At 44.8% G+C, this 22,937-nt stretch overlaps 2 protein-coding genes across 10 annotated transcripts in view; one reads left to right on the top strand and one right to left on the bottom strand.

The window, feature by feature from the left end:
* Window positions 1-22,937, top strand: part of RRP8 (ribosomal RNA processing 8) — a 109,735-nt gene that overhangs the window by 19,012 nt on the left and 67,786 nt on the right. The window lies entirely within an intron of this gene.
* Window positions 14,977-22,937, bottom strand: part of LOC101036455 (dynein heavy chain domain-containing protein 1) — a 72,098-nt gene continuing 64,137 nt past the window's right edge. Inside the window, 12 exon segments of the mRNA XM_010337663.3 lie at window positions 14,977-15,528; window positions 15,747-16,552; window positions 16,773-16,922; window positions 17,069-17,160; window positions 18,031-18,232; window positions 18,321-18,443; window positions 18,654-18,840; window positions 19,035-20,000; window positions 20,129-20,307; window positions 20,501-20,653; window positions 20,894-21,190; window positions 22,362-22,833. Coding sequence (XP_010335965.3) covers window positions 15,178-15,528; window positions 15,747-16,552; window positions 16,773-16,922; window positions 17,069-17,160; window positions 18,031-18,232; window positions 18,321-18,443; window positions 18,654-18,840; window positions 19,035-20,000; window positions 20,129-20,307; window positions 20,501-20,653; window positions 20,894-21,190; window positions 22,362-22,833 — 3,978 coding nt within the window. The 3' untranslated portion in view covers window positions 14,977-15,177.

The raw sequence follows: 22,937 nt of genomic DNA, 5'->3' as shown, positions 1-22,937 counted from the left end.
GGTTCAAGTGATTCTTGTGCCTCAGCCTCCCTAGTAGCTAGGATTACAGGTGTGTATCACCATACCTGACTAATTTTTGTATTTTTTTTTTTTCAGTAAAGATAGGGTTTCACCATGTTGGCCAGGCTAGGTCTCAAACTCCTGACCTCAATTGATCTGCCTGTCTCAGCTTCCCAAAGTACTGGGATTACAGGTGTGAGCCACCATGCCTAACCTAGATTTTTTTTCCTTCCCTCCCTCCCTTCCTTCCTTTCTTTCTTTTTCTTTTGTTTTCTTTTTTCTTTCTTTTTTTTTTTTTTTTTTTTTTTTTTTTTTTTTTTTTTTTTTTTGATGGAGTCTTGCCCTTGTCATCCGGGCTGGATTGCAGTGGCATGATCTCAGCTCACTGCAACCTCTACCTCTCAGGTTCAAGCAGTTCTCCCACCTCAGCCTCCCAAGTAGCTGGGATTACCACCATGCCTGGCTAATTTTTGTATTTTTAGTAGAGACGGGGTTTTACCATGTTAGCCAGGCTGGTCTTGAACTCCTGACCTCAAGCAATCCACCTGCCCTGGCCTCCCAAAGTGCTGGGATTACAGGTGTGAGCCATGTCACCTGGCCAGTTTTTTTTCCTTATAGAGTTGTTTGAGCTCCTTATGTATTCTGGTTCTTAAACCCTTGTCAGATGGATAGTTTGCAAATATTTTTTCCTATTCTGTAGTTTGTCTTTTCATTTCGTTGATTATTTCTTTTACTGTGCAGAAGCTTTTTAACTTTATGTGATCCATTTGTCCATTTTTGCTTGATTGCTTGTGCTCTTCGGATATTACTTAAGAAATCTTTTCCCAAACCAATGTCCTGGAGAGTTTCCCCCAAATTTTCTTTGATTAGTTTCATAGTTTGAGGCCTTAGATTTAAGTCTTTAATCTATTTTGATCTGATTTTTGTATGTGGCAAGACAGAGGAGTCTAGTTTGATTCTTTTGCATATGTATATCTAGTTTTCCCAGCACCATTTATTGAAGAGACTGTCCTTTCCGCAGTGTGTGTTTTTGGCACATTTGTCAAAAATGAGTTCACTGTAGATGTATTGATTTATTTCTGGGTTCTGTATTCTGTTCCATTGGTTTATGTGCCTGTTTTTATGCCAGTACCATGCTGTTTTGGTTACTATGGCTGTGTAGTATAATTTGAAGACAGGAAATATGACTCCTTCAGTTTTGTTCTTTTGCTCCGGATGGCTTTAGCTATTCTGGCTCTTTTATGTTTCTATATGAATTTTAAGATTATTTTTTCTATTTCTGTGAAGAATGTCACTGGTATTTTTTATTTATTTATTTATTTTTTAAGATCTCAGCACTTTGGGAGGCCGAGGCGGGTGGATCACGAGGTCAAGAGATCGAGACCATCCTGGTCAACATGGTGAAACCCCGTCTCTACTAAAAATGCAAAAAAGTAGCTGCGCATGGTGGCACGTGCCTGTAATCCCAGCTACTCAGGAGGCTGAGGCAGGAGAATTGCCTGAACCCAGGAGGCGGAGGTTGCGGTGAGCCGAGATGGCTCCATTGCACTCCAGCCTGGGTAACAAGAGCGAAACTCCATTTCAAAAAAAAAAAAAAGATGGGGTTTCATCACGTTGGTCAGGCTGGTCTTGAACTCCCGACCTCAGGTGATCTGCCCGCCTTGTCCTCCAAAGTGCTTGGATTGCAGGCGTGAGCCACCACACCCAGCCGTCACTGCTACTTTGATAGGGATTGCATTGAACCTGTAGATTGCTTTGGATAGTATGAACATTTTAACAATATCAGTTCTTCCAATCTATGAACATGAAATATCTATCTTCCAGTTTTTGCGTGTGTCCTCTTCAGTATCTTGCATCAGTGTTTTATAGTTTTCATTGCAGAGATCTCTCACTTGTTTGGTTAAGTTTATTCCTAGATATTTTATTTGTAGCTATTGTAAATGGGATCACTTTCTTGATTTCTTTTTCAGATTGTTTGTTGTTGGCATATAGAAAAGCTACTGATTTTGGTATGTTGGTTTTGCATCCTGCAATTTTACTGAATTTGTTTATCAGTTCAGATAGCTTTTTGGTGGAGTCTTTAGGTTTTTCCAAATACAGAATAATATCATCTGCAAATAGGGATAATTTGACTTCCTCCTTTACAACTTGGATGCCATTTATTTTATTCTCCTATCTGATTACTCTAGGTGGGATTTCTAGTACTATGTTGGATGACAGTGGTGAAAATGAGCATCTCTGTCTAGTTCCAGATCTTAGAGGAAAAGCTTTCAGTTTTCCCCCATTCAGTATACTACCTGTGGGCCTGTAATATATATGGCTTTTTTTTTTTTTTTTTTTGAGACGGAGTTTCGCTCTTGTTGCCCAGGCTGGAGTGCAATGGCGCGATCTCGGCTCACCGCAACCTCCGCCTCCTGGGTTTATTGTATTGAGGTATGTTCCTTCTATGCCCACTTTTTGGAGGTTTTTTAAACTCATAAAAGGATGTCGAATGTTATCAATTGTTTTTAAAGCATCAGTCAAAATGATCATATGGTTTTTGTTCTTCATTCTGTTGATATGATATATCACATTGATAGATTTGTATATATTGAGCCATCTTTGCATCCCTGGGATAAATCCCACTTGGCCGTGATGAATGATCTTTTTAATGGGCTGTTGAATTATGTTTCCTAGTATTTTATTGAGGATCTTTGTATAAATGTTCATCAGTGATATAGTTTCCTTTTTTTGATGTGTCTTTAATATGAGGGTAATACTGGCCTCATAGAATGAATTTCAAAGTACTCCCTCCTCTATTTTTTTTAATAGTTTGAGTGGAATTCATATTAGTTCTTTAAATGTTGGTACATTTAATCAGTGGAGCTACTGCATCCTGGGGTTTTCTTAGCTGGAAGATTTTTTATTATGGCTTTGATCTCATAGTTGTTATTGGTCTATTTAGGTTTTGGATTTCTTCATGGTTTAGTCTTGGTAAGTTGCATACATCTAGGAATTGATGTCTTCTAACTTTTCCACTTTATTAGCATGTAGTTGCTCATAGTAGTCTCTGATGATCCTTTGAATTTCTGTGTTATCAGTTGTAATGACTCTTTTTCATTTCATTTTATTTAGGTCTTCTCTCTTTTATTCTTAGTCTGGCTAAAGATTTGTTGATTTTGTTTATCTTTTCAAAATATCTGTTCATTTTATTGGTCCTTTGTATTTTTTAAATCAATCTCATTTATTTCTCCTTGATGTTTATTATGTCTTCTTTTAATTTTGGATTTGATTTGCTTTTGCTTTTCTAGTTCTTGAAGATACATCATTAGATTGTTCATTTGAAGTTTTTATACTTTTTTGATTAGGTGCTTGTTGCTATAAATTTTCCTCTTTAATACTGCTTTTGTTGTATACCATAGATTTTTGTCTACTGTATTTCTATTTTCATTTGTTTCAAATATTTTAAAAATTTTCTTATTTGTTGATCCACTGACCGTTAAGCATATTATTTAATTTCCATGTGTTCATATAGTTTTCAAAGTTCCTCCTATTATTGATTTTATTCCATCGTGATCAAAGAAGATACTTGATATTATTTCACATATTTTTTGAAATTTTTAAGGCTTGTTTTTGTGGCCTAACGTATGGTTTATCAATGAAAATGATCTATGTATTGAGGGGAAGAATATAATATGTATTATTCAGCCATTGGATGAAATGTACTATAAATATATATAAGATCCATTTACTTTATAGTGCAGATTAAATCTGACATTTCTTTGTTGATTTTCTGTCTGGATGACCTGTCTAACACTGAAAGTGGGGTGATTAAGTCTTCAGCTGTTATTGTATTGGGGTCTCTCTCCTTAGTTCTAATAATATTTGCTTTATATATCTAGGTGCTCCAGTGCTGGGTGCATATATATTTACAATTGTTATATCTTCTTGCTGAATTTACCCCTTTATCATTATGTAATGATCTTTGTCTTGAAATTTGTCTGATACAAATATAGCTACTCCTGCTGTTTTTTTGGTTTCAATTTGCATGGAATATCATTTTCCATTGTTTTATTTTTAATCTATGTGTGTCTTTATATGTGAATTGTCTTTCTTGCAAGCAAAATATTATTAAGTCTTGTTTTTTCATCTGTTCACCCATCCTATGTCTTTTGATTGGAGAGTTTAGTGCATTTACATTCAATGTTATTTTTGAAAAGTGAGGACTTACTTTTGCCATTTTGTTATTTGTTTTCTGGTCATTTTGTGATCCTTCCATCTGTCTATCCATCTTCCTTTTTGTGAAGGTGATTTTCCTTGGTGGTATGTGTTTTGTTTGTTCGTTTGTTTTTTGAGACAGGGTTTTGCTTTTGTTACCCAGGCTGGAGTGCAATGGCATGATCTTGGCTCATTGCAACCTCTGCCTCCCACGCTCATGCAATTCTCCTGCCTCAGCCTCCCAAGTAGCTGAGATTACAAGCACACACCACCACGCCAAGCTATTTTTATATTTTTAGTAGAGATGGGTTTTCACCATATTGGCCAGGATGGTCTCAAACTTCTGACCTCAAGTGATCCACCCACCTTATCGTTCCCAAAGTGCTGGGATTATAGGCGTGAGCCACCACACCTGGCTTTTAATTTTATTTTCATTTCCTCTGTGTATTTTCAAATATCCTATCTTCAGGCTCATTGATTCTTTCTACTTCTTGATCCATTCTGCTATCGTAAGACTATTGCATTCTTCAGTATGTCAACTGAATTTTTCAGCTCTAGGATTTCTGTTTGATTCTGTTAAATTATTTTACTCTCTTTGTAAAATTTATCTGATAGGATTATGAATTCCTTCTCTGTGTTTTCTTGGATTTTTATGAGCTTTCTCAAAACAGCTGTTTTGAATTCTCTATCCAAAAGGTCACATATCTCTGTTACTCCAGAATTTGTCACTGGTCCCTTATTTAGTTTGTTTGGTGAGGTCATGTTTTCCTAGATGGTCTTGATGTTTATGGATGTCCATCAATGTCTGGGCAATGAAGAGTTAGGTATTTATTGTAGTCTTTGCAGTCTGGGTTTATTTATACTCATCCTTCTTGGGAATGCAATCCAAATATTCAAAGAGAATTTAGTGTTGTGATATAAGTCTTTGGTCACTGTAGCCGTATCTGCATTAGTGAGAACGCCTAGCCTAGTAATGTTGTGGATCTTGTAGATTCATAGAGGTACCACTTTGGTGATCTTGGGTAAGATTCACGAGCACTCCCTTGACTGGGAGGCAGAGACTCTTCCCTTAATTTCCCCCAAACCAACAGAATCTCTCTCTCTGTGCTGAGCTGCTTGAAGCTGGGGAAGAGGTAACACAAGCACCCCTGTGGCCACCATCACTGTGATTGTGCTGGGTCACACCTGAAGCCAGCACAGCACTAGGTCTTGCCCAAGGCCTGCAGTGACTACTGCCTGGTTATCACTGATGTTCCCTCAAGGCCCAAGGTGTCTACAGTCAGCAGGTGATGCATCTAGCCAGGCTTGTGGCCTTCCCTTCAGGGTGGCAAGCTCTCCCTCAGCCCAGAAATACCATCCAATAGGTGGGGCCTGACGTCAGGAACCTTAGTGGTATACTTGTTGCCCTATTCTACTGTGGCTAAGCTGGCACACAAGCCACAAGCCAAGTCCTTCCCACTCTTTCCTCTCCTTTCCTGAAGCAGAAGGAGCCTCTTCCTGTGGCCATCACCACTCTAAGCCAGCAGCAAGTACTGCTTGGCAGTCAGCTTGTGGTGAATGCTGCTAAGCCTGGATCTCTCCCTGCAGGGCAATAGACTCTCCTCTGGTCTAGGGCAGGTCAAGAAATGCCATCCAGGAACTAAGGTCTGGAATCAGGAACCCCTGGAGCCCTCTTAGTTCTCTCCCTCACCCTAGCCAAACTAGTACCCAAGTTGTAAGACAAAGTCCCCTTTATTCTTCCCTCTCCTTTCTTCAAGCAGTAGTCTCTCCTTATGGCCACCACAGCTAGGAATGTGTTGGGTGACACCCGAAGCCCTCACAGCACTGGGTCTCACTGAAGGCCCCTGAATAAGTACTGCCTGGCAACCACTGAGGTTTATTCAGGGTCCAAGAGCTCTTTAGTCAGCAGGTGATGAATCCTTCTAGGACTGAGTCCTTTGCTTGAAGGACGTGGGCTCCCTTCTGGCCCAGGGTGTGTCTAGAAATGTTCTCTAGGAGATAGGGCCTGAAATGGGGGCCTCAGGACTCTGCCTCGTGCTCTATTCTGCTGTGGCTGAGCTAATGTCCAAGTTACAAGACAGAGTCCTCTTTACTTTCCCCTCTCCTCTGCTTAAGTGGAAGAGTCTCTCCCAGAGCTGCAAACTGCACTGCCTGAGGTTGGGGGACAGGTTACGCAAGCACTCCTTTGATTGCCTCAGCTGGTGTCTCACTAGGTCATGTGTACCCCAAGTCCACTGGCTCCAAGCCCAGCACAGCACCAGGACTTGCCCAGAAATTGCAGTCCCTGTGGCCTAGACTGCCTTTCAAGTTTATTTTGGACACCAGGACACTTTAGCATAATGTAATGGGGCTTGCCAGAACTCAGGTTCCAGGAACTGAAATGGACAATTCCCCTCTGGCTGGGGCTGGTCTAAATTCTTCCTTCATGGGCACTGGCTGGATTCTGTTCTGTGCTGTTTTCCACAATAGTCAGCACTGAGTTCCAGGGCAAAGTCCCACAGTCACTCGGCTCTTTTTCCCCCAAGTGCACAGATTATCTCTCTGTGCCACCTGGCCACAGAAAAATAAACAGAAATAATGAAAATACAACAAAGCAAAAGGTGTGAGATGCAGCTAAAGAAATGTTAGAGAGTAATGTATAGCTTTAAATGCTTATATGGGAAACAAGAAACACCTAAAATTGGCCAGGCACAGTGGCTCATGCCTGTAATCCCAGCATTTTGGGAGGCCGAGGTAGGTGGATCACCTCAGGTCAGGAGTTTGAGACCAACTTACCCAACATGGTGAAACCCAATTTCTACTGAAAACACAAAAATTAGCTGGGCTTGGTGGGACATGCCTGAAATCCCAGCTACTCAGTAGGTTGAGGAAGGAGAATCACTTGAACCCAGGAGGTGGAGGTTGCAGTGAGCCGAGATAGCATGCCACTGCACTCCAGCCTAGGTGACAGAGCAAGACTCTGTCTCAAAAAACAAACAAACAAAAAAAACCTTAAATAAATAATCTAAGTTTCCACATTAAGAAGCTAGAAAAAGAGAAAATTAAAACAAAAGTCAAAGAAAGGAAATTTAAAAAGATAAAAGTCGAAAGCAATAAAACAGAAACTGGAGAACGAATAGAGAAAATCAATGAAACACAAAGTTAATTCTCTGAAAGGATCAACAGAATTGACAAATCTTCTATTGAGACTGATCAAAAGTATAGATTGAAAATATGAATGAAAGCAGGGATATCCCTATAGATCCTACAGATATTAAAAGGATAATAAGGGACTATTATGAACAACTTATACCAGTAACTTCAAAAACTTAGGTTCCATCTAAGATAAAATTTTGACAGTACCACAATGGGCCAGTGTGGTGGCTCAAACATATAATCTCAGCACTTTGGGAGGCTGAGGCAGGTGGATCACAAGGACAGGAGTTCAAGACCAGCCTGACCAACATGGTGAAACCCTGTCTCTACTAAAAATTAAAAAAAAAAAAAATTAGCCAGGTGTGGTGGCATGTGCCTGTAATCCCAGCTCCTCAGGAAGCTGAGGCAGGAGAATTGCTTGAACCTGGGAGGTGAGGTTGCAGTGAGTGGAGATTGCACCACTGCACTCTAGCCTGGGCAGTAGAGCGAGACTGTCTCGAAAGAAAGAAAATGGACTCAGAAGTGAAAAACTAGATAGCCTTATATCTACTAAAGAAACAGAATTTGTAATTAAAATCCTCTCCCCGCCCCCAACACACACACACACACACACACACACACACACACATAAAATCAAAACAAAAAAAAATCTCCAGGCCTAGATGGCTTTACTGGCAAATTCTATCAACCTTTTAAGAAATACCACTCCTACCATAAACTCTTTTAGAAAGTGGAGGAGAGAACACTTCCCGAATCCCCTTCCTCCCTCCCTCCCCCTCTTTCTTTCTTTTTTTCTTTCTCTTTCTTTCTTTCTTTCATTTCTTCTTTCTTTCTCTTTTTTTCCTCTACATAGTCTTACTTTGTCACCCAGGTTGGAGTGCAGTGGTGCAGTGTATAATCACAGCTTACTGCAGACTCCACTTTCTGGGCTCAAGTAATTATCCTACCTCAGCCTCCTGTGTAGCTGGGACCACAGGTGCACATCACCACACTGAGCTAATTTTGTTTTTATTTTTTATAGAGGTGGGTTCTCTCTATGGTGTCCAGGCTGGTCTTGAACTCCTGGGCTCAAGCTATCCTTCCACCTTAGCCTCTCAAATCTCAGCTCATTTTGTATGTGACCATCTGAGGCAGAAACCTGAGAGTGGAATTGCTAGAACAGAGTATATTTAATTAATATTACTAAATGCTGTCAGATTGCTCCCCAGAGTAACTATACGAGCTTCCACATCCACCAACAGTGCTTAAGGATTTTTGTTTTCCACTGTCTCACTAAATCTTGATATTATAGAGGCAACAAAATGCTGTAGAGATAATGGACACTGGAGACAAAATGCTTGGGTTCCAAAACTGGTTTTGCCACTGTCTGGCTGTGTGACCTTGGACAATTTACTGAATATGTGTCTCAGTTTCCTCATCTGTAAAATGGAATAATAACAGTAACTATTTTACAGATACTAGGGCTTCAATAAGCATTAGTGGATGAAACGCATTTTTTTTCTATTGCAGACATTTCCCCCATTTATCCTGTTTCTGAATATGGATTTCAAATTAGATTGTAAAGCTAATTAGATTGTAAAATAAATGAGTTTTTAGGTGAGCTGCAGAGCACTAGTCAGAATTTTTTGTTCTTTAGATTATTAATATATGTAGTATACAGAGCAGGATCACAATTTTTCTTATAAATGTGGATACATAAATAAAATTTAGCTTTTTTTCTCAATTACTGATCTGATTTTCCTCACCTATCTTACTCCTTCCTCATCACCGGATAGTGGAAGAGGCTGGAAATAAATTTGGTTTCGTTTCATTACATTTCATTTATTCTCTTTGAAATAAGTGCTCAGAATTTTAAATTCTTCCCATTCTATCTCTGCTCCTCTCTAAAGTGGCATCTGGGTATAGTGTGGAGGGCTTATATTACCTTTTGATGTTAGACTAAAGGGATCCTCAAGCCTAATAATGGTTTTGGCTGTGTACGAGTTGGAATCCTCTGGGTAGTTGGCCCAGTTTCACACCTGGGCATTCTGCCAACATTTGCCTCTAAAGCTGATGAATTTATGGTCTTGTGCCCCCTGTTCCTCTCTGCTCCCCCAATTTGGCCCTCTCTCAACAACTCTCTTTGGTGCTAGAGACTTCAGTGATTTTCTGCCTCATACCCCTGTGGGGCTAAAAGCTCTCTAGTCAGTATCGACACCACATAGGGATCAAAGACACCTCTTCTTGACCATGCCGCTCTGCTCTCTAAATGCTACTGTGACCACAGTTAGTCCATCCATGCTGCAGAACAGCTTCCTTCCACAGTCCCAGTAGGGAAGAGGCTTTTGCCTTTTCATCTTTGCCCTTGGTACTGCTGCTTCCTTCTCTGAGGCCTCACAAACCCAGGTCAGGTTGATTACATCATATTCTTCCCTCTCTTGTCTCTACTCCTTTATTTACCCCTGCTCATCAGAACGGGAAGAGACATAGTTCTCATATTTCTCCCCTTTGTCAAGACTCTTACTTCTTCCTTCCTTTCATTGTGTGGGATTTTAACTTCCTAATGGGATTTTAATTGCTCTAGTAGAACTTAATAGTGCAATTTTCACATCTGGAACATTTTTACATAGCAGTCATTGTATTTGGGTTATGCTGTCATATGGAACTCATTTAATAATCTCTACTTGACAAAATTTAACAACTTGGCTGGGCATAATTCAAGAATTACTTCAGTCTAGAAAATGGCATGGATCTGAAGAAAATGTTCTAACCAATTTCAGATGGTTTTACAGATATCTCACTATTGTTCCCTGCTCCCGCTAGAGGACAAATAGTGGTAATAGTAAACATAGACTGACAGTTCATTTTTCCAAAAGGACTTCTTTCAATGCTCTACTGATCTCCTTTCCTGAAGGCACAGCCATGCACCCTAGTTGACTGCAGAAAAGAAAAGGGCTCTGAGGAAAGTGGGGGAGTTTTTGTCTCTCTGCTCAGCCTTTTGTTAAAGTACATCAGTTGCACCACACTCACTGGTGAGTGACCATTTTGGAGAGGTTGTGAAGAGTGATCCTCAGTACAGGCATACCTCGTTTGATATTGTGCTGTGCTTTTCTGCACATCATAGTGTGTTTTATAAAAATTGAAAGTCTATGGCAACCCTGTGTTGTACAAGTCTATCAGCACCATTTTCCCAATAGCATGTGCTCACTTTTTGTCTGTGTCACATTTTGATAATTCTTACATTATTTCAAACTTTTTCATTATTATTATATCGGTGTGATCAGTGATCTTTTTTTTTTTTTTTTTTTGAGGAGGAGTTTCACTCTTGTTGCCCAGGCTGGAGTGCAATGGTGCAATCTCAGTTCACTGCAACCTCTGCCTCCCAGGTTCAAGCAATTCTCCTGCCTCAGCCTCCTGAGTAGATGTGACTACAAGCGCCTGCCACCACGCCTGGCTAATTTTTTTTTTTTTTAATAGAGGCAGGGTTTCACTGTTGGCCAGGCTGGTCTTGAACTCCTGACCTCATGATCGGTCCCCCTCGGTCTCTCAAACTGCTGGGATTACCAGCGTGAGCCACTGCACTTGGCCAATCAGTGATCTTTGATGCTGTTTTTGTAATCATTTGGGGGCACCACAGACTGCACTCACATGAGATGGCCAACTTAATCAATAAATGTTGTGTGTGTTTTGACTGCTTCATTGACTGTCTGTTCCCCCATCTCTCTCCCTCTTGCTGGGCCTCCCTACTCCCTGAGACAAACAGTATAGAAATTAGTCCAGTTAATAATCCAAGAATCGCTTGTAAGTGTTCAAGTGAAATGAAGAATCGCATGACTCTCACTTTAAATCAAAAGCTAAAAATGACTAAGCTTGGTGAGGAAGACATGTCAGAAGCCAAGGTAAGCTGCAAGGTAGGCTTCTTGTGCTGGTTAGCCAAGTTGTGAATGCAAGGAAAAAGTTATTGAAGGAAATTAAAAGTGCTATTCCAGTGAACATGTGACTGATAAAGCAAAACACAGTCTTATTGCTGATATGGAGAAGGTTTTAGTGATCTGGATAGTAGGTCAAAGCAGCCACAACATTCACTTAAGCCAAAGCCTAACCCAGGACAAGGCCCTAATTCTCTTCAATTCTGTGAAAGCCGAGAGAGGCAAGGAAGCTGCAGAATAAACGTTTAACATTTGCAGAGGTTGGTTAATGAAGTTTAAAGAGTCATTTCCATAACATAAAACTACAATTTGAAACAGCAACTGCTAATGTGGAAGCTGCAGCAAGTTGATGAAGGCAGCCACCCTAAACAACAGATTTTTCATGTAGATGAAACACCCCTCCGTTGGAAGGAGATGGCATCTAGGACTTTTGCAGCTAGAGAAGAGAAGACAATGCCTGGCATCAAAGCTTCAAAGGACAGGCTGACCTTCTATTAGGGGCTAATGTGATTTTAAGTTGAAGCCAATGCTTATTTAACATTCTGAAAATCCTACAGCTGTTAAGAATTATGCTAAATCTACTTTGTGCTCTTAATGAACAATAAAGCCTGTATGATGGTACATCTGTTTACACCATGGTTTATTGAATATCTTAAGCCCATTGTTGAGACCTATTGCTCAGCACAGAACATTCTTTTCAAGATTTTGCTGCCCATTGGCAATATACCCAAGAGCTCTGATGGACATGTACAAGGAGATTAATGTTGTTTTCATGCGACTATCACAACATCTATTGTGTAGTTCACAAATCAAAGAGTAATTTTGACTTTCAGATCTTATTAAGAAATATGTTTGTAAGACTGTTGCTGCTATAGTCTTATAGTCTTTTTATTTTTTTATTTTTTTATTTTTAAGACAGAGTTTCGCTCTTGTTACCCAGGCTGGAGTGCAATGGCGCGATCTTGGCTCACCGCAACCTCCGCCTCCTGGGTTCAGGCAATTCTCCTGCCTCAGCCTCCTGAGTAGCTGGGATTACAGGCAGGCGTCACCATGCCCAGCTAATTTTTTGTATTTTTAGTAGAGACGGGGTTTCACCATGTTGACCAGGATGGGCTCGATCTCTTGACCTCGTGATCCACCCGCCTCAGCCTCCCAAAGTGCTGGGATTACAGGCTTGAGCCACTGCGCCTGGCCAGTCTTATAGTCTTACTAAGAAATACATTTTGAAAAGAATGAATAAAAAGAAATATATTTTGCAAGACTATTGTTGCTATAGGAACCACTATAATGATTCTCCTGATGGATCTGGGCTAAGTAAATTGAAAATCTTCTGGAAAGGATTCATCATTCTAGATGCTATTAAGAACAAGTGTGATTCATGAGGTCAAAATACCAACAATAACAGATGTTTGGAAGAAGTTGATTCAATGTTCATGGATGATTTTGAGGAGTTCAAGACTTCAGTGGAGGAAGTAACTGCAGATGTGGTGGAAACAGCCAGAGAACTAGAATAAGAAGTGAGCCTGAAGATATGACTGAATTACTGCAATCTCATGATAAAACTTTAGTAGGTGAGCAGTTGCTGTTATGGATGAGCAAAGAAAGTGGTTTCTTAAGATGGAATCTATACTCCTGATGCTGTGAACATTGTTGAAATGACAACAAAGGATTTAGAATATTACATAAACTTAGTTGTAAAGGAGCAGCAGGGTTTGAGTAGATTAACTCCAATTTTGAAATAAGTTCTGTAGGTTAAATTCTGTAAAATACCATCACATGCTACAGACAAATCCTTCATGAAAGGACAAGTCCGTTGATGTGGTAAACTTCTACTGTTGTCTTATTTTAAGAAATTGCCACCCCCAGCCTTCAGCAGTCACCACCCTGGTCAGCAACTATCAATATTTAAGGCAAAAAAGATTACTATTTACTGAAGGCTCAGATGATTATTAGCATTTTTAGCAATGAAGTATTTTTAAACTAAGGCATGTACTTTTTTTTGAGACAGAGTCTTGCTCTGTCCCCCAAGCTGGAGTATAGTGGCACAATCTCGGCCCACTGCAACCTCCATCTACTGGGTTCAAGAGATTCTTCTGCTGCCTCAGTCTCCTGAGTAGCTGGGATTACAGGTGGCCACCACCATGGCTGGCTAATTTTTGTATTTTTAATAGAAACAGTGTTTTGCCATGTTGGCCAGGTTGGTATACCTCGTTTTTTTTTTTTTTTAACTTAATATAATGCTATTTCATGCTTAATACAGTGTAAATGTAACCCATATGCAGTGGGAATCCAAAAAGTTCATGTGACTTGCTTTACTGCAATATTCGCTTTATTGTGGTGGTCTGGAACCAAACTCATAATAGCTTTCATGCATGCCTGTATATACTTTTGTTTGTACTTCCTCCCACCATGTACCTAGCCATACAGCAAGGGAGCTAAGTTATATTAATACTTTGTAAGTTTCGGTGCTTGGGGGCAAGGAGTGAAGCTCACATAGGCCTTTAGTTCTGCCATACTCTAACTCAACTTTTGTCAGACAGACTTGCCCTGGCATAGCATGCAAAATAATAACAGAAAATATCAAAGCAGCAGAACTTTTGATTCCTTAGCTCCAGCTGCTTGCTCCCTCAAATTTCCCATCTCAGTTAATGCTACATGATACACCTAGTTTCTCAAGCTTAAAATCCAAGTCATCCTAGATTCTTCCTCTTCCTTCATTCTCCGCATGCATCCATTAGTCCTGCTGGCTTTGCCTCCAGAATATTTCTTAAATCTGTCAGTTCTTCATCTCTATTGTTAAGACCCTTGCCGAAACTCCATTATCCCTTAATTGAATTACTTCATTTGGGTTCAAATAGATCTTCCACCTTGTTACCCTGGCTTTTCTAGCATCCATCCACCATAGAACAGAGTGACCTTTGAAAACTACAAATTAGACCATCTCCCACCTACTATTTGACAATACTTTCTCATTAGACTTTTGAAAAATACAAGCTCATTACCATGACCATGTGAGCCACCCCTTTCTTTGTCTTTCCATCATTTTGGGTCACTCTGCCCCTCACTCATCATGCTCTGCATACTCTGTTTCTTGAACAGTTCAAGGTTGTTTCTGCCTCGAAGACTTTTGCACCTACTGAGGGCTCTACCTGAATAAATATTCCATCTAGATCTTTAAATAGCTCACTTTCAAATATGCAGAAAGCTTCCCTGGCCACTCAAACTATACTGACTGCTCTTCCCTCATCACGTACCCTCTCGACACAGCAATCCATTTTGTTTTCTTTACAGGACTTAAAAATCATCAAAATTATTTATCTGTTGATCTTTTATTGCCTGTTGCCCTACATTAGAATCACCTTATTAGCACACAGAAGAATACCTGGTTCCAAGGAGTGCTCAATGAATAACTGTTGAATGAACATAGGACCTTGTATCTTACGTGGCTTTTTTCATAAGCATGACTGAGAGAATCAATCATAGGGGTGGAATAAGTGGTAGGGCAGGATTGAGGCATTGCCAAGAATACCACTAAATGCCTTAAGACTCACTTTTGAGGTCTAATGTTCTCCTTTCAAATCATATCCCTTGTGAATTTAGCACAAGTGCTGAGACCACAGTAGAGAGTGGGGCAAGGATTTAGGATTCTGTGTGTCAGCAATTGCTGGGTCTGCCTAGCTCCTTGGATACATGATTAACGCCAGGCTCCATCCCACCCCCCCCCCCGCCCCAAGTGTACTTTCCCCTTCCCAGTTGCCAGGCACATGCCCTCTTCTACCTTCAGTGTGAATATACCTCCCCTTTTCTCAGTTATGCACACTGTACCTTTTCCTTAGCGTGTCACATTCTGCCTTCTTGGTGTGCACACACCCTAGTCTACCCCCATATCTCAGAAATCTCTCATGGAATCGCTACTACTTTATTTTGGTAGATAGCCTCAAGGCAAGGGTGGGCTGCATACGTGGACCCTCCGCTGGACACAGGTGTTGGGGCTGAGCTTGGTGGGCAGGGGCAAATGCATCACGATGTTCCTGCTCTGCAGCTTAGTGGTGCCAAGGGGCCCTGCCATGTACACAGGACAGGAGTACACAGTCAGGCCCGCTGGTGGTAGCCGGTCACTGGTGTCTGGGGCCTGTGTGCTGATGCTGACGGGAGGCAGAGGTTTGGGCTGGCTGGAAGGGCTGTCCTGCAAGGCTCCAGTTGTTGGGTCCCACTCTGCGTGTAGGACCTGTAACCCGATCAGCAGCAGTCCTCTCTCTGGAACCGTGGGGTTTGGACCATTCTCCACCTGGGGGCGTCAGAAGCATGTCAGGCTAGGCTAGGAAGCTGGGAGGTGGCAGGTTGGGGGAGCGGGGGGTAGGGGGTGGGAGGTCGTGGTGGAGCGAGATCAGAGAAGCTAGCAGGATTACAGGGGCAGGGCAAGATCACCAAGAGGGGATAACTGCGAGGTGTAATTAGAGACTTTGAGGGGACTGGAACCGCTAACAAAGGGCGGCATGAAGATACCCTGAGATGCAGAGGGTTGCTGTTCATCTCCAGACGTTTATACGGGAGCTGATTGGAGAAGGAGCCTCGGCTACCAGCGAAATTCGAGCTGGGCACATTCTGGTCCAGGGCAGCTTCCCCCCGCAATGCCAGCAGCAGGCGGCGCGGGTGGCGAAAGGCTGACAGGTGGAAGACGCGCTCTGGTACATCACTGCCCGCGTCCGCGCCCACGCCCAAGTAGCGAACCAACAGCTGCCCACGGCGCGACAACTGTCGCAGCCAGTGCCAGGGCGGCTGCGAACCGGCGGGCGCATGAGGTCGCCAAGGCGAGGGTAGGCGGCCAGTCCAGAGAGCGTGGGCCACCGCGGCACAGCGCCGGGAGGGGCACGGGGGTGCGCCCTTCAGCTGCTGCAACAGGCAGTCAAGATCGCGCTGTAGCGTGCCCACCAACTGGCTCAGTTCCAGAGCCTCGGTCTCTAAGACGCCCTCCAGAGGCCGCCGCGCATTCGGCCCCAGCACGGACCATGGGGCACCTGACTCGCTTTGGCGAACCGGGTGGGTCAGCAGATCCTGCAGTGACTCCAGCCTCCGGCTGGCTTGCACCAGGCGTTGCCGGAGTCGCCTTTCCGCGAGCTGGGCGCCTCCGCGAGACGCAGGAACCCATGTGGGTGAACTCCGCTGCAGCGCGCTCAAGAGAGCGCGACTCTGGCGCCGCAACAGCCAGGCCTGGGGGCCCTCATTCAGTCCGCATAGCCGGGGTTCAAGTGGTGAACGCAGTAGGTGCATCTGGGCCTTGCATTCTGCCATTGCATCCAGCTCCCTTAGTTCTTGGGGTAGAGGTGAGGGGTGAGGGACAAAATGGACTCTCCCAACCCTAGACCAGAGAGAGTAGGCCTTCCTCTGATCCTTTACTGCCATCACCCCCATAACAGTATGAATATTACCCCTTCATACACCTTTACTGGATCTGCTGTCCACATTCCTGTGGGGGGTGGCATTGCACTGCACTATTCCCTACCCCAATACAAGTACCTGAGTGAGGCTTACCTGGGAGGGGCATGAGCGTGGCCAGCAAAGACTGGGGTGTGTGTGGCTGGACCCGGCTTCTGTTACTGGGGCTCAGGCAGGCTTGCGTGAGGCTAATCAGGGCGTCCCTGTCTTCAGTGTCCCCCAGAGGACCCCCGTAGAAAACTGAAGCTGAAAATGAGGTTAGAGCTTCTCAGCTCCAGTACATTTAGTTTCCACCACCCCAAAAACCAAAGCTGTGAATTATATCCCATCCCCACCCTTTTTCAGGCTCTCATGGGGGCTGATGACTATAAAGGAGACAGGAAGGGCCTCACCAGCCAGCTCTTGCATGGCAGCACTGGGATTGCTGAGACTTGCCCACAGCTGATCTTGGGTCTGAAGAACCTGGGTTAGGGTCACTTGACTCCTAGAGAAGGGGAGCAGAGAGCAAGGTTTCACATATTATCTGTATGCTGAGGATTGTCAAGCCTTTTTTTCAGTTCAACCCTCTCTCCTAAGCTTCAAGCCCATGAAGGTTCACTGGTCATTGCCATTTGGCGCCTCAAATACAACTTGCTTTCAACTGAAATCATTTCCCCCTGTAAAACCTGTTCCACCTCCTATTTCAGTGAGAGGTACCACCAGCCACCCAATTATCTACAACAGAAATCTGGGAGTCATCCTTGACTCCTCTTTCCTCCTCACCCCATATTTATGCTCTATCCCTTCCATAGCTACCACCCTACCACCCATACCACAGTCTCTTCCCTGGAGACTTGCAGAGTCTCCTAAAGCTGCTGTACTTGCCCCCAATCCTGCCTCCTCTGGTCCATTCTCCACATTGCATCCAGAGTGATCTTTCCAACACACAAAAAGGATATTGTTTCTTCTTCTACTTAAAACCCTTCAGTGGCTTCCCACTATCTTCAGGATAAAATTGGGCACCTTGCCCTAGTCCTAAAGTCCCTTTATGATGAGCCTTAATTCTCCCTCCCCAACCCCCGAGCATGTCCATGTCAGCCACACTCAAGTTTCCTTCCTTCTGCTGAGTTTAGGTCCCTCTGCTCAGAAAAATCCATCTCTACCTGATTTGCCTTTGCTTTTAAGACTCAATTCAAAGTGAAATCTCAGTCTTTGGAGAAGCCTTCCTTGACTTCCCCTTGCCCTTGCTCTTTGGAGCTTCCAAAGATGAATTAGTTTTACTCATCCCAGCATATGGAAGAAACTCAATGTTTGTTGAGTGACTGACTGAGCAGGATGGATGGGGTCCCTGAGCAGGACGGATGGGGTCCCTCACCAGCGCCCTCTATGTGCCTGCAGCCTCACTCCATAGAGCTGCCGGTGTAGCAGGAGGCCATGGAGGAGGAGAAGAGGTAGTGCCTGGGTCAGGGGTTGCATGTAGAGTCCTTGTTGGGCTAGCTCCACACTGTCAATCAAAACATGGCCCAGCTCCAGGGACTGGTTCCAGAAAACAGGCATGGAGTGCTGAGTCAGCACAGCTGGGGAGGAAGGAGAGTGCTGAGTCAGCACAGCACAGTTGCCCCCCTACCTCCAACTTGAGAGCCTGTAGGGGGTTAAGCTCCTCACCTGGCAAAGAAGCACTAGCCTCTGCAGGCACAATAAGCCAAAGACGAAAATCTCTGTGAACAGTGGCTACATTCCTGCTTTCAGGTTGGCCTAAAAGCTGTTCTGATTTCAGGTCTGCGATCACTAGAGTCAGAGAAGGGTCTGAGATCAGTCCTGGGTAAAGGGTCAGACAGAAGTCTAGGGATCAGAGTTGAGGCTAGGGGTGTCAGGAGTTGGATATAAGACCAAATGAACAAGTTTGGTGCTAGGTCACTAGCCACGAGGCCTGAGATTTCAAGCGAAGGCCTAAATGTAGGATAGGATCCTGGAAGCCAATCTAGGCAATAAACTCACCCCTGGCTCTGCCTAACAGTTCCAGCAAGAGCTGTAGCAGCTCTTTCGGCCAATGGGGCATCAGATGACAGTTGTCCAGCACCAGCCAGTTCCCCTCACACATAGCCTGACGTAGAGTGCTGACCACAACTGAAACTGGGTCCCAGGTTTCAGAGCCCAGGGCTATCACCTGCAGATGCTTCTGCCCCTGGGGACCAAAAAAGAGAGGGCAGTGTGACTCAAAGTGATCCTAGGGTGACCTGAGGGACCCAAATGAATGCTACCATTATTCCAAAAGTCCCTGAGTAGTACAGAAAGATCCATGAAAATGCTTGGAGAGGGTCCCCACGCCCCAGCCCACAGGAGCCTGGTCCCTCTGTGGCCAAGAGACTAGGTTCAAACCTGCTGATGCTTGGCAGCCAGTTTCTGGATGGCAGTCAGGGGATGCAGAGTGGCTGTTGGGTAGCCAGGCGGAGGCAACAAGATCAGGATGGGCTGGGTAGCCTGACTATGTTTAAAGGGCATAGTGGGGGCACCCATGTTTTCATTCAGGGGCCGACCCAGGAGGCTGGTGGTGAAGTCGGCCAGGGCATCTGCCAGGCACTCAGGTCGCAGAACACGCCACAGGATCAGCTTCTGGAGGAGGCTGAGTGGCTCAGGCCCAGGCCCAGGTGCAGGACCCAGCACTGTGGATGACAGTGATAGATATGCCTGCCAAGCATTGGAGTGGCCCACCAGGGATGCACACAGTCCAGCAAATGGGGGCAGCAGCTCTAACATCTCACATTCATGCCAGGCTCTTGGCCCAAGCCAGGCTGGTCGAGCCACACCTGGGACTGGCTTGCTGTGGACTGTGCTGGGAGAGGCTACCAGTCCAGGCCAGAGTGCCAGTCTTTCCAGCTCTGATGCTTTCCCTGTCACTTCCAGCAGAGCCAAAGCACCCAATGCACCCACCAAGGGTATCTGGGTACGGCCCAGTGCAGTCACGATGCTGCCCAGCAGATGGCGAGTCAGGTGTGCTCTCAGTTGCAGCAGATGGCTGGCCAGGTCCTCCCCATGATTAATCTCACGTGGCTTCATGCTGTCCAGAGCCTGTTTGGTGGCTGCCAGCCAGTTCTCTAGGCTCATACGGAAAAGTGGCAGCAGGTTCTGCAGTTGGCTTAGGGCTTTTACCATGGCCATTCCATGCCAAACCACAAGCCGATAGGGTGCCCACAGTACCATCTCCTGTAGTTTCTGACCTTCTATCTCTTCATAATGGGCACGCAGCTGGCATAGCTTTGCCTGGGCCCTCACCATGTTCCGCAGAAACTTGGCTGGCTTCTTGAGCTTTGGGTTCTGGAACAGCAGCATCAGCAGCAGCTGCTCCTGCACACACTCATTTGTTGGATGGATCTGGCCCTTTCCCAGTCCCCAAACATCTACAATTTCATCTCCATCCCCTACCCAGTCCCATCCACTGCTCATCTCAACCCACAGACTGAGCCCCCAAGCACCTCAGCAGTCTCCACCGCCTTGCAGGCATCTAGGGCTCTGATCTTTAGGTCTCGCCAGTGGGTCTCAAGCTCAGGACACTCTCTGCACAAGATTTCATGCAGCATCTGTTCTTCCAGTATTTCCATGTTCAGGCCCAGATCCAGCACATTCAGCCCCTTCAGCAGCTCACAACCTAGCACTTAGGATCACATGGGAGATGCTTAACCTCTTCCTCTTGGCAGAGCAAGGGGGTAGAGTAGACGGGGAGTATGGCTCCCTGCTACAGACCTGAGCCTGCTCTGGGCCAGGTTAAGTGAAGCCCTCTTAGGGCTGGTGCTAAGGGCCTACTGTGTCCACACAACTGCGCAGGCAATTTACTGTCTGGGCCTCACCTTTTTCCAAGGCACAGAGGGAGAGGGTGGTACTGAGATACAGACAGAAGCCAGGCTGCACCTGGGGTGGACTCAGCTGTTCCCGCTGCAGCAGCCATTGCAGTTCTTGGCACCCTAGACCCAGCTCCACATTGGTCAGTAGCACAGGCAGGCCTGTGAGAGGGAGGCAAAAGCACCCTACCCACAGTGCCAGCACCCACGATCCGCATTCCCCGTACACGAGGTCTGGCTCTGTCCAGCTTCCCTGTGGCTGATAGGGTTCCCTCAAGACACTTCAAGTGCCCAGGATGAAGGATGGGAACTGAAGTTAGACTGAGGTGTGGGAGGTTTGTGGGGTCACAGAATGGGGGGGGGGTCAAAAGGGGGCTAGGGTGGGTGGGGGCCAGTTCTCACCACGAGCAGCTGCCTCCTGGAGCTGAGAACCCAGCTCTGGGTCAGCACCTGAAAGGACACTAAGGTAGGGAAGAGATGGAAGCTGAGTCGCAGAGGCTGGCTTTGACCCCTGGCTCTCTGTCTTATTCTCCTCTTTCTCTTCTTTTTCCTCTGGCTCTTTCTCGTGCTCATTTTTTCTTTCCTCTGCCTTCTGCTCTTTTGTCTGGTCCTTAGCCTCATTACTCTCTTCACTATCATCAGCTTTCTCTTTCATGTCCATCTTACTCTCTCTGTTTTGATTTCTCGTGAGTCCTTTCCCTAGGGCAGAAAGATTCAGAGGAGCTCTTAGGGGAGGAATTCACCCAATGGCTCCATTTCGTGAGGGAAGCTCTGTAAGAAGAAATCTTAGGAAAGTTGCTTAAGCTCTCTCTGACTCAATTTTCTTTTCTTTTCTTTTTTTTTTTTTTTTTTTTTTTTGAGACGGAGTTTCGCTCTTGTTGCCCAGGCTGGAGTGCAATGGCGCGATCTCGGCTCACCGCAACCTCCGCCTCCTGGGTTCAGGCAATTCTCCTGTCTCAGCCTCCTGAGTAGCTGGGATTACAGGCACGCACCACCATGCCCAGCTAATTTTTTGTATTTTTAGTAGAGACGGGGTTTCACCATGTTGACCAGGATGGTCTCGATCTCTTGACCTCGTGATCCACCCGCCTCGGCCTCCCAAAGTGCTGGGATTACAGGCTTGAGCCACCGCGCCCGGCCTGACTCAATTTTCTTATCTGCAAAATGGGGTTGATATTAGTGATGACCTCAACGAGTTACATAGAAAACACTTAGATGTGCACATAGTAAGCACTCAATAAATGTTGGCTATCACAATTATTGTTCTAATATTCCAGGGAGGGATCCTAGTCATCCTCCATCTTCACATAGCCTTCTCTTCTGTATTTTCTATGCCTTTTCTTCTGACTCTTATAAGGACACTTGTGGGATTTAGATTCCACCCAGATAAGGATCAGGATGATCTCATTCAAAGTCTTTAACTTAATTGCATCTGAAAAGACCCCTTTCCAAATAAGATCACATTTTTCTCACAAACTCAATTCCCAACCTCTTCTTCTGGGAGATAAACACTCTATTCCTTCTCCTAGAAAATGTTCCTTCTAATACTCCACCCAGATGGGTCCCTGATCCAAACAGAGCCAACAGAAATATTCCCCAGGATTTCTGAACATTGCATAAATTTGGGTAGTACTGAGCAGACCAGGGAAGTGGAAGATCATGGACCAATCAATCATGTAGATTCAGAATCACTGTAATAAAGAGAAAAAATTATGTGACCAAATTTATTCATATAGTATAGTCTGGTGAAATCTGGGACATCCTGATCACAAAAATTCAGTGTCTTCATTATGAAGGAAAAGACCACATGAGGCTGAGTGTTGGGCAGTTCAGATACTCCAGCAGCATTGCATATATTATGCCTGCTTACCTCTACCCTCGGCAGGGGCTGGTGCCAAGCATCTATTCTCTTCCTGAGGCAGCGGGTCCAACCAGATGAGGGCCTGGTTGCTGGGGTCAAGCAGCAGAGGCCAACGGCAAGAACGGTAGTGGGTGGGGCTTCGCAGAAGCAAGGCTGCCAGGCGGGCTGACTTTGCCTCTGGCTTCAGGTTTTGGTCCCACTGGTGCTGTTCAGATTCAGAGCTTAGCAAGGACAGAATACTGAAGGGAGAGTGTGTAGCCAGCAGGGGGTTCTTTGGTGGCATGCTGACAGATTTTTGCTTCTGCTTCAGTACTTGTGCCACATCATCTGGGCCCAGGGCCTCCTGAAAGCCCCCACAGAGAGCCAACCACTTATCCAGTAGCTCCTGGCGCCGCAATGGTGGGAAGGGACCCAGGTAGATGATAGCAGCTGAACATAGGAGGGCATCTCCAAACACAGTCATGCAGTGTCCCTTCAACTTCTGAAGTGGAAGGGAAGACCAGAGACTGTGTAGGCCCGTGAGGAGGGTACAGGCAGAGGTATGGCAGAGGAAGAGCAAGGTGGGGTGTGGAGGAAAGCATGGCA

Source organism: Saimiri boliviensis, chromosome 6 (genome assembly GCF_048565385.1).
Source record: "Saimiri boliviensis isolate mSaiBol1 chromosome 6, mSaiBol1.pri, whole genome shotgun sequence".
Lineage (NCBI taxonomy): Eukaryota > Metazoa > Chordata > Mammalia > Primates > Cebidae > Saimiri > Saimiri boliviensis.
This window is presented reverse-complemented; position numbering and strand designations above follow the sequence as displayed.